The sequence below is a fragment of the Molothrus ater genome, chromosome 9 (genome assembly GCF_012460135.2).
Source record: "Molothrus ater isolate BHLD 08-10-18 breed brown headed cowbird chromosome 9, BPBGC_Mater_1.1, whole genome shotgun sequence".
Classification (NCBI taxonomy): Eukaryota; Metazoa; Chordata; class Aves; order Passeriformes; family Icteridae; genus Molothrus; species Molothrus ater.
Window position 1 is genome coordinate 6,634,664 of NC_050486.2, and position 11,597 is coordinate 6,646,260.

Consider the following 11,597-nt stretch of genomic DNA (forward strand, 5'->3'; position numbering starts at 1 on the left):
CCGCACACCTCCCCGAGAGGGGCCAGCCTGGGGCGGGCCGGGGCGGGAGCAGAAATTCCGTGCTCGGTTCATGCTTCCGGCTGTGACTCAGCCCGGCTCCACTCGGCGCTGCCATAAATACGGGATGTGCGGCAGGGGCCGCCACACTTGGAGCTGCCGAGCCAGCACCGCCAGCCCAGCACAGCCCAGCCAAAGCCAGCCATGCCGCTGCTGCCCCTGGCCCTGCTGGCCGCGCTGCTGGCCGCCGGCCGCGCCGGTGAGTCCGCGCCGCGCTCCGGATTAACGCGCGCTTTGCCTTTCTGCTTCTCCTGCTCCTCGCTCTCTTGGCATTTCTCTGCTGTGTGTGAGTGCCAGGTCCCCGCTGGCCTGTGAGGGATGATCTCCCCTTCTGAGGGGGGTTATTGCTGGCAGCAGACAAGAGGCTAATTCCTGCGCTTTTCAAGCTGCTCCCTGGTAGCCCAGGGGTTGCCGTGGATGGATGGTCGCTGTGATGCCTTCCCGATCAGCCTTAAACTCCAGGCCGTTCTTGTTGGTTGTCTAAAGCCCTGGGAAGGTGGGAGTGTATTGCAGAGATGCTAACCCCAGCTCTGGTTCCCCGCAGCCAACCCTTGCTGCTCGAACCCCTGCCAGAACAGAGGCGTCTGCATGACCGCCGGGCCAGATCGCTACGAGTGCGACTGCACCAGGACAGGCTTCTACGGGCAGAACTGCACCACACGTGAGTATCCCACACCCCTCTCCCAAATGAAACTCATAGTCCAATTCCAGCATTGCAGGTTATCCTCCATAAGCTAATTGATAATAACCTTCCCATTGTCGTTTGCAGCGGAATTCTTCACGTGGCTGAAGCTAGCATTGAAACCATCACCAAACACTGTCCACTACATCCTCACCCACTTCCAAGGAGTCTGGAATATCATCAACAACATTCCCTTCTTAAGGGACACTATTATGAGATATGTACTAACGTGTAAGTGTGAATTGTCTCTTCCAGTCCTCTTAAAGCTTACTCCAGAATATTGCAATGAATTGATCTGTTTACAAACCAAGCAGCCTAAATTGCACTGAAATTAAAACACCAAAATTTAAGACTTCTGCATGATGCGGGCTTGTATGAAACATGCTGAAGTGCAGCTTGATTCTACTTTCTGCAAGAGTCCAGGATTTTGCTGACATGAACTTGGCACCCCATTGCTTGTGTTAATAGTGAGATCCAGCTGATCAGCCAGGATCCAGTCCTGTTATTCAGTAACTGTAACCATATTTAACATCAGTAACTGATATGTGTGGAATTTACAACTGCTGCCAAATATATGCAAAAGATCTAGCTTTGTGATTTACTCTTTGAGCCTAAAATGTAGAGTTAAAAATAACCAAATACATATTTGTCTTTCAGCAAGATCACACTTGATTGACAGCCCACCAACTTACAATAGTGACTACAATTACAAAAGCTGGGAAGCTTATTCCAACCTTTCCTACTACACAAGAAGCCTTCCACCAGTAGGACTTGACTGCCCAACACCAATGGGTGTTAAAGGTGAGGAATAAACCAGACATGTAATGATTGCTTGGTCTTTTCTAAGAGGAAAAAATAAGTAGTAGTTCCTATGAGACCTGCTTGTCTGTAGCCTTTTTTCAGTGTAGTTGACTTTATGAATAACCATGTTTTGGATATATTGTTTAAAGACCTAAAAGATATTATTTTGGTTCTTGCTATTGAGCTATATGCTAAAAGCAGGGAATTTAGAAATTTCTAATAAAATCAAGAAAGTGAGCATAGAAGAGTAGGTAATTCCCTTTGTTTGTATGCTGCTGTCATTATATTCCACTGAAAGTCTTAAACCTTTTTGTTAGGAATAAACTTCAGTATTGCATAAAGAGTTGTCTTGAGTATCTCACTGTCTGTTTCTCCCACAGGGAAGAAAGAGCTCCCAGATTCGAAGCTGATCGTGGAGAAGTTTTTGCTGAGGAGAAAGTTTATTCCTGACCCACAAGGCACAAATGTGATGTTCACCTTCTTTGCCCAGCACTTCACCCACCAGTTCTTCAAGACGGACCAGAAGCGGGGCCCTGCCTTCACCAGAGCGCTCGGCCATGGGGTACGGTCACAGCTGGGGACACGGCTCGTGCTCTTTGGGAGCTGCTGAGCACCTGGAATGGCCAGAGTGGCATCCAGGGGACACCTGTGCACACACTGTGCCACAATCCATGGGATTACCCCTTCTGTAGCTGCTCCTCAGGCCAAATTCCAGTGTTCAGCAGCGTCTCTTCCCGGGTCAGAACCACATGCTCTGCACAAGTGGTTCTGTTTAAAATACCTGCCCAATGATCTCTTACTGTTCCCAAAATCTGTTTTCACCTAAAGCACGTTAGATGTAGCGAGTATCCAAAACTTCTCTGGACTCTGTCACTTCCAAAGAGACATATCCAGCACTTAAGTATTGCTTATGTACTGCTGATAGCCTTAGTTTAAAAAGAACTTCAAAAACAGACTTGGATTTAAGATCTTTACCTACAAGACTGGCATTCTTTGGACAAAGAGTTCTTCACTATAAGTGTCACTCTTACGTCCAAACCAAAGCTATAAATTGTGTGTGTATATATAGAAAGCTGTCTGCATAATAAAAAATTGCTGACACTTTAAACAGAGCCCTTTTATATTGCTGATGTAACAACCTCCTCTTATGCAGAGATGGCTCCAGTTGCCAGGAAATAATTTGGCTTCATCTTAAATATCGGTGCATGATACTTATAAGGTAGCGGTAATATAATTGAAAGGTAAACATCTAGGGGGTGAACTCCTATTGGTATCCATAGAACAGGGACTTATCCTAAAATAGCAAAAAATGCAGGTTGGCTTCATGTCCCAAATGCTTTTATTTTATAGGTTGACTTGAACCACATTTATGGAGAGACTCTGGAGAGACAACTTAAACTGAGGCTTCGAAAGGATGGAAAGCTAAAATACCAGGTATGTCTTAGCTCAGAATTCCTATCTTCTTACTGGATGGCATAGATTTCCTACATTAGTGCTGTGTGAATGGTGTAGGTGATCTAAAGTGTGAGTCAGAACTGAGAGAGTGGACAGAGCTTTACCAAAGTATCATAGCTCACAGCTCCTGCTGTTTCCCCCTTGCACAGATGATCGATGGAGAAATGTACCCTCCGACGGTGCGGGACACACAGGCAGAGATGCTGTACCCGCCCCACGTGCCCGAGCACCTGCGCTTCTCCGTGGGGCAGGAGGTGTTTGGGCTGGTGCCGGGGCTCATGATGTACGCCACGATCTGGCTGCGCGAGCACAACCGCGTCTGCGACGTGCTCAAGCACCAGCACCCCGAGTGGGACGACGAGCAGCTCTTCCAGACCGCCCGGCTCATTCTCATCGGTGAGAGCCCTGCTGCTAGGTGCAGCTCCAGCTCCAGCCTGCGTGGCTGGAGTGAGGGGGAAGCTATCCCCAAAATTGGGGTGGGTGGGAGTGGCTCCTTCGTGGCCCATCACTGGGGTTGTGTTGAGGTGCAGCTTGCCCCAGCTCTGCTAAAGATGGAACTGAAGAAAACTCAGGGGAAGTCAATTCCCTCATCTGAGGGAAGCAGAACTGAAAGCAGTGAAAAGACAGGAAGCTGAGGTTCCTTTCTCAGAGAAAGCCTGGGAGGCTGGGTGACCTCAGGCTCCCTGATCTGGGGTTTTGGTTTTTTTTCCCTAGGGTTGGGTCAGCTCAGGTATGCTTTAAAAGAAAGGCTGTGATTAAGTCTAAAGTTCAGAAGGTTATGTAAAATGTAACTCTGCATAGTTCTCCTGTCTTAATTGCATGCCCAGTGATATTTCATCTTATGTAAATGCTGATGTGCTCTAAGCTGGAAAAAACCTTGCCCCAGCTAAAACCAGAAACAAAGACAATTGTATTACGTAGTTCAGAAGCTGAGATCTGTTTTCAGACATCAACTTTCTTCATTATCCCCTCCCTCTGTCCTAGAGATATTATATAACTGAACACAGTGTAAATACTGGTGTGTGCTGTTCTGTGGAGGGTGCAAGGAATTGTGTCTTGGGAGGGGGAAAGCAGGCTGTAGAAAATACCTCACTACCCACAGCCAAGAACTCTTGGTATCTGAAGTACTGTTCCACCCCTTAGTCACATAAAATACATGAGTTGCTTTCTAGGAAGGATTACAGAAAAGTGTTTGTTGTCCTGATCACTGTAGTATATTATAGAACAGTTCAGAAATGGTGCTTTCCCTGCCACTGAGAAGAAGCAGTGCCAACATTCTCTCCTGTTCCTTTGTCCAACAGGAGAGACAATCAAGATTGTTATAGAGGACTATGTGCAGCACCTGAGTGGGTACCACTTCAAGCTGAAGTTTGACCCTGAGCTGCTGTTCAACCAGAAGTTCCAGTACCAGAACCGCATTGCAGCCGAGTTCAACACCCTGTACCACTGGCACCCGCTGCTGCCCGACACCTTCCAGATCCACGACCAGGAGTACACCTTCCAGCAGTTCCTCTACAACAACTCCATCATGCTGGAGCATGGACTCTCCCATATGGTCAAATCTTTCTCCAAGCAAAGCGCTGGCAGGGTAGGTCCTTCCTCAAGTTGATGGTGAACCGACAGAAGCATGAGCCTCTGTGGGTGGGACAAGGGAATGGGATAAAGCTATTTAAAACTAATCACTGGAAAGTCACAACTTCCTCGTGACTCATATCAGGAGATCTTACAGCTTTTCCTCTTTAATGTACAGGTTGCTGGTGGGAAGAATGTTCCTGCTGCAGTGCAGAAAGTGGCAAAGGCCTCCATTGACCAAAGCAGGCAGATGAGGTACCAGTCCTTGAACGAGTACAGGAAACGCTTCATGCTGAAACCGTTCCAATCCTTCGAAGAGCTTACAGGTAACAGTCCTCATCCTTCCCAGCAAATGAGAGACATTGCCTTAAAATGCCCAGAGAGTCCTGCAGTGTCATTGCTGGGCTTGAGCAGGACAGTCCTGCACAGAAAATGGGAGTTTTCCACTTACAGTTTTTAATCATTGCAGGAGAAAAAGAGATGGCAGCGGAGCTGGAGGAGCTGTACGGGGACATCGATGCCATGGAGCTGTACCCAGGCCTGCTGGTGGAGAAGCCCCGGCCCGGGGCCATCTTTGGGGAGACCATGGTGGAGATGGGGGCCCCGTTCTCCCTGAAGGGGCTGATGGGCAACGCCATCTGCTCCCCGGAGTACTGGAAGCCCAGCACCTTCGGGGGCAAAGTGGGCTTCGACATCGTCAACACGGCCTCCCTGCAGAAGCTCATCTGCAACAACGTGAAGGGCTGTCCCTTCACCGCCTTCCACATCCTGCCTCCCGAGCCCACCGAGGCCACCATTAACGTTAGTACCTCAAAAACTGCCATGGAAGATATCAACCCCACGCTCCTGCTGAAAGAGCGCTCTGCCGAGCTGTAGGAATCCAGCTATCTCTCTATTTATTTATTTATTTATTTAACTGTGTTATTTATTCTATTTATGACTTAGTATTTAAAAAACCAACTTAAGCATCTTCGTTGTGAGGGTTGCCTTAAATTCCTTACTGAAGTAAGGCTTCCATTTACAAAAGGGATTTTCTGTGTTTCAGCTTGACAGTGGTGAATCCCTTGTTTAAAATCTTCTGTAACAGAATGATGTATTCCAAAGTGGATGAAGGTTCCAACTTCTTTTTACTATTGTTTTAATACTTGATGAAGGGGGCTGGTGGTGATTCTGTCTGGCAGTTTTCATAGGTCACATAACACTACAAAAGCAACTTTTTTTCTCAGCAAGTTGAAAGCAGCTATTGACCTAAAAGTACAAGAAAAAATCTGACTTAATGAAAACTGCCAGAAAAGATTATGGATTTCATATGAGCACTCAAAAATTAACAAAAAAATACTTGAGATTCACTTCTTTATGTAAGGTCAGAAAATGCATTGCATTTGTTGTTGATACTACCTCTCCCTCACTGCAGAGAGGGCACATTGTATCATAACTTATTGTCTCTTATGTACAAATCCACTTCTGGATTTAGATGAAAGTAATTTTTTTACAGCTTTTTAAAAATATGTTTTTAATGTTTTAAATATTTAAAGTAAAATTTTTTACAAGTTTTTAAAAAAATATTTTTAATGTTTTCAGTATTTAAGAAAATAGTATTTTTCCTGGATTCTACTTCTTTTTGAAGGAAGTGTGACAGATGTATTAGTTGTGTAAGGGGGTGAAAATGAGATACTAAGCTTAGCAGTTACTGACTCTCAGGCTGCAATACAAGGCTGCTTGCATTTGGATAGGGATATTTTTATTATGTAACTCTGGGGAGGTCTTAAACTTGGCCCAAGGCACTGGGATTCTTTTCATAGCTGTAGTTCTCTGGTCTACTTGAAAATGTAGTTTTAATGTCTGTTACTCCAAGGACAGGAGGACAGTATAGCTGGAGTTAGGGTGTGCTGTGGCTTTGTGTTCCCAAAAACAGGGGAGCTGTGAACTGAGCAGCTCTGTAAATACACAGAGAACTGAACACAAGAGCTTCAGCAGCACTTCCAGGCACAGGAGGTAGCTCTGCCTGTGTGCACAAGCTGTACATATAATTTGTACTTCTATTTATTGGGGGGGAGGAGGGATAATGTTTTATTTATAATTTATTAACAGAGTTATTTTAAGTTAAGTGGCTTAAGCTTCTTTAAAACTGGCCAGCACAAAATCTCCTAGACATATTTGTCCTAATCCAGCAGTAAAATATCTAGTCTCATCTGGGCACATAGGTTACACAGGATCTTGTATAGGACTTCAGACTTTGCATGTAAGGGTATCTTTTTTTAATTTCTAGAGAGGAAATATAGAAGATGATCCTCCCAAAAAAGCAGCTGGGGAACTATAGGGAAAAAGAAAATATCACTTCAGACTGGAATAGAGCAGCAACCGGGTATTCTGCCCAAAATTACTTGACTACTTGTGGAAAAGAACTTGAGTTTTCTATTTCATCTGAACTCTCAAGCACTTGTAGAGGCTTGTGCATTTGTACCAGCTCTGGCAGCAGTGTAGTTTGTGTGTGGCTTCTGTTTCCATGGATCTGTGTAGAGCCAGCCATGCCTCGTGCTGGGTAGGGCTGTAGTTGTGGCCATGAACAGCAGAACCGAGCTCTCCTGCAGCCATCGATACCAGTGACTCATCTGGAGTGGTCCTTGGTATGGATGCTGTGGGAGCAAGAAGGGCATTTGTTTTCCTTTCTCTGTTGGAAGCACGAAGAAGGGAAAACCTTCTCTCCCCTGGTATCCAAGGTGGTCAGTACTGTACATGCTAGCAAGTGAACACTGCTCGGACACTTGTTCCTCATGCAAATTGTCCATCAGACCCAGCTCTGGGCACCCTTCTGCCATTAACCCAGGAGCAGGGTTTGGCAGAAACAAAGGGAGACAAGTCTGGACAGATTGAGTTATTTTGGGGTAGGCACAGAGGAATTCCTCAGACCATCTCTCTTGAGTTAAGTTACAGGCTGCTTCAGCAAGGATTCCTGTGCACTCTGCGTTCTGTACTCTGCAGCCGCTAAATGTGGATGTTTGAGATTATTTATTTAAAATTCTGTGAATTGTTTTTCACTTTATTTTTGTAGGACAACAATGTTGTTAAAATGCAATTGTTTATATAAATAAATTGAAAACATTACCTTTATGTGCTTCTTTGTTTGTGTTTTCCTTCAGCAGTATTTAGGGTGGAACAGTTCTTTAATTGATTACATGGAGAATTACAGGGCATTACCAGCTGCACTAAATTCTCTGGTGTGTCAAACCCAAGATGCCTGTAGCTTAAATTGCCCAGATGCAGTAATTTTTTTCTCTTTGGCCTCAAGTGAAAAGTGATTTCACTGTTCTATCCCTGGAGTAGCCAGCTCCTCTTATCTACATTCGAGATGCCAGCACAGCCCTGGCAGCTTCAAAGGGAAAGTACAATACTGGAGTTGCACAACACCACCTTGGTGTAACTAACTTCCCTTCCTCTCTTCCCTTTTCCCAGGCTAGAACAGCTTAGAGCTGTTTCCTTTCATGCTTGGCATTCTCCAGAAGGGGAAACTGCTTTGGGGTGCAAGTGACCACTAGACCAGAGCAGGGCTCTGCTTCCTGAAAGCTGGAGCAGGAGCTTGGACAATGTGTCCCTCTCTTGCAGTAAGCACCTTTGAGGCCACCCAGCCTCTTCCCTACATTTTCACCTCTGGTGAGAAATGAGGGGAAGCTGAGAAGGAGACATCCCAGAGGATCACTGTACTGCCTGTCAGTCACCACCTGCACCAGCCTCTGAGCAAATGTCACCTCAGTCCCCTTCCATCATCCCACTGCTGACCGTCCCCAGTATTCCCCCATCCCAGTATAGGCGCCCTGTCCTCTCACAGCCTCTGCCTAGAGACCAACCCCAGAGCCACAGTACTTCACCCAGAGTCACCTTCCTTCTAGCCACCCAAAGTCCTCTCTGGTCCAAGCTCATCCCAGTGTCCCACAGGTCAATATTCCCAACAACTCTCCAGCCCTGAGAGTGTGACAGTTCTGCCTCTGCTTTGGGGCTCCTTTCCATCTCCATAGATGTGCAGTTCCTTTGCATTCCTACTGTACCCAGGCACCTAAACACCTCCAGCAATTCTCCTCACCACTCACTCCTCATACTTCAGTGACCATCTTCAGTCCCAGAAACTAAACATCCTGAGGACCCTTGCAAAGCATCACTTCAGTGCCTATCCAGGCTGTGGGTGAATGGGGGCAGGTTCAGACCACATGTGGGGCTCTTTTCCTTTGACACCAGTCAGCTCATTGTCCCCACAGGTGAATTGCCACTTCCCTCTTTGGGGAGAAGCTGAGCAAGGGAGGAGGGAAGACAAGGCCGGTGGTTTCAGTGGGAGATGACGAGCAGCGATCTGGAGGCTGTAGGATCATCCATGGAGAAGGTGTTTTGGGTGACTGCTGCCCTAATTAGGGAAGGGCCAGCCCGAATGGATTCGAGCACAATGGCTGAGATAGTTTGATCGAGGAGGAGCTCCTCCTTCCCTCTGAGCAGGGGCATGTCCTGATGACACAAAAGACAAGAATGTTCCCCAGAGGAACATTCCCTCCCTGCCCTGCCAAATTCTTGCTCCCCAGCCGGGGTTGAGGGAACTGTTGCACCCTTGGAAGTGTGATAAAGGAGGGGAGCTCAGCAGGAAGTCCATCCAGGCCCAGGAGAGCTCCATGCTTTGGAAGCAGGTCCCCTCCCTTCCTTGCCAAGGGCTTTCCCCAGCATCACTTCCTCTCTGCCCACTGCTTAGGAATTCCTCGCGTGCGCTGAGTTGGAGCCCTGCAGGCACCTGACTAGGTTGGGTTCTGCACCTGAGCTGAGCTGAGCTGAGCTGAGCTGAGCTCCCAAGGCAGCTGCTTCTCCAGATTCCAGGAGATCTTCCTGCAACAAGTGGCCGTAAGAAAATAATCCTTTGGTTTTCAGCATCAATCCAGAGAAGTCAACAGGTGCCTTGACTGGAGAGAGGGAAGGGATCTGTCATGTGTTCCCTGCCTGTCCACAGCCAATGAAATAGGTGAACAGCTCTGGAAATTGCAAATCTGTGCTGTTCCCTTTGGAAGACTGGGAAGGAAAACACCAAAATGTTGTAGGAATGTGCATATAGTACAGAAAAGAGCAGGCTGTAGCTCTATGCTCTAAATGTGGAAAAGGAGGTGATCTGAGACGTTCTACCCCCTTTGCTAAAATGCAAGAAAAGGGCCACACAAGGCAAAAATGCGGCGATATCCCAAAGGAATATCATAGGGAAAAAGCCCTCCTTGGGAAGAACTGAGTGCTCCCTTTCCTTTAATCTGGGATTTCAGTTTGCAAATAACATACTGAGGAGCAGCAGGATTGGATTCAATTTGTAATTCTTTCCTCTGATCCTCTTGGGGTTTTTTCCTATTAGCATAAAATCTGGGAATTCTGTGCTTACTTACAGAGTAAGTCCAGATATTTTCATCAATATTGGCAAGATACAGATCACAACCAAAATCAAACCCAAGCCAATTTTCCATTCTGTGCTTTTCTTGTCTGAAAATCTCAGCATTCACGTGCAGCCAAAGCTGGGGAAAGCAAAGCCAGAGGTGGCCTGGGCAAGTTGGGAGCTGAGCAGCTTTGGGAGAGGGAACCTGTTAAAGCTGGTGAGATCTCACTAGTTTGCCACTGGAGAGGGCAGGGTACAGAGCACTCTGAATTTGACTCATGCTGGTTACTTTTCATCCAGGGGGATTCCTCATTGGAGAGAAAGCAAGGCAGGGAAACCCTAAACCTGGGGGAAGAAGGCAAATAATGTTCAAAACATCTGCTTTCAAACCAACCCACTGCATACCCACTGAGGATCTCTGGATCAATGCCTCATCCCTGGAAGTGTCCAAGGCCAGGCTGAATGAAGTTTGGAGCAACCTGGACACCTGGAAGTGGCAGGGGGGTAGAGATGATCTTTAATGTCCCTTCCAACCCCAGCCAGTCTGGGTTTCTATGATTCTGTATAGCCAATAGCAGGGCACATCAACAAAAATTTGGAAATACTTTGCATCTTCTAACTAACTGCAACCCTAATATATATACATAATTTTTTATGTTAAATTACTTAACACTTACCAGAAGGCCACTGGCAAAACACAAAGTGTCACACAACCAGGAGCATCCTGCTTGCAAGTGCCTCAGATCTTTATGTAATAGAATCACAGAATCAGTAAGGTTGGAAAAGACATCCAAGATCAAAGTAGCAGCTCACACTTCCTTCTGTCTCAGGACAAACCCCACAATCCTTCCAAGGCACTGTGGGAGCTGCATTCCTGCTCTGTATTTTATTTTCTCGCAGTAACCAGGTGTAGCCCAGGCTCACTCCATGGTGGATGTAGGTGTGTGCGAGCATCCCTGTCCAAACCTGCCCTGCTGACAGGCAACTTCAACACCCATTCGTTTGCCCCAAAAGTGCCGCTTTTGAGGTTGACTTTCCTCTCGGAGCACCTGAAACCTTTGAAACACACACACACACACACACGCCCCAAAATTCCTAAAAGAGTGGAAGCAATCCCCAGGACACTGAGCAGCTGTGGAGGTGGGAAGGCCTTTTCCCCAAATGGTCTAATCTTCCTTTCCCCTTTAGAAGATCTACCCAAGGAAATTATTCCACAGGCATTCATCAAGGGAACACCATGCAAGCCACACAGGCTTCAGCTAACAGGGATATCCCCAAATTTATGCTGGATGATCCTTAGAGGTGGGAGGTGAAACCAAGACCACAAGAAGCACCAGGACTTTGCGGTAAAAACCCAGCAAAAGGATTTTTTTAATATGATTTTAAGCACTGAAAGTTTCCAGTGAGCCATGACAGAGAAACAAAACACAGCTGTTCTCCAGCAGCTCCAAAACCCTGCCCTGAGAGCTGAGACAGCTCAGTGTCCTTGCAGTTGTGGCTTTCCAGCTTGTTGCCTAGACAAGATTAATTAATCCTGCCTAACAAATAATGGCAGAGTTTCTAAGTAGCAGTGGTGGGTACTCATTATAGTAAATCCTGGCTGAGCTGGCGCAGAGGTGAAATAGCAGCTCTTACACAAGGCAG

General features: G+C 46.6%; 1 protein-coding gene across 1 annotated transcript; it reads left to right on the forward strand.

Annotated features, from left to right (window-relative positions):
* The first annotated feature begins 145 nt into the window (after window positions 1-145).
* Window positions 146-7,678, forward strand: PTGS2 (prostaglandin-endoperoxide synthase 2). Its single transcript, XM_036388344.2, has 10 exons — window positions 146-256; window positions 602-718; window positions 827-970; window positions 1,397-1,540; window positions 1,921-2,102; window positions 2,891-2,974; window positions 3,145-3,391; window positions 4,297-4,583; window positions 4,746-4,893; window positions 5,037-7,678. Exons 1-10 carry the CDS (start codon window positions 202-204, stop codon window positions 5,441-5,443), a joined length of 1,815 nt encoding a protein of 604 aa, XP_036244237.1. The 5' UTR covers window positions 146-201; the 3' UTR covers window positions 5,444-7,678.
* Window positions 7,679-11,597: the final 3,919 nt, after the last annotated feature.

Excerpts from the sequence above, each read along its gene's own strand:
- PTGS2 (XM_036388344.2), top strand. The coding sequence starts at position 202 with ATGCCGCTGCTGCCCCTGGCCCTGCTGGCCGCGCTGCTGGCCGCCGGC. Across the intron at positions 719-826 it reads CGGGCAGAACTGCACCACAC|CGGAATTCTTCACGTGGCTG; the intron begins GTGAGTATCCCA and ends TGTCGTTTGCAG. Across the intron at positions 971-1,396 it reads TATGAGATATGTACTAACGT|CAAGATCACACTTGATTGAC; the intron begins GTAAGTGTGAAT and ends TTTGTCTTTCAG.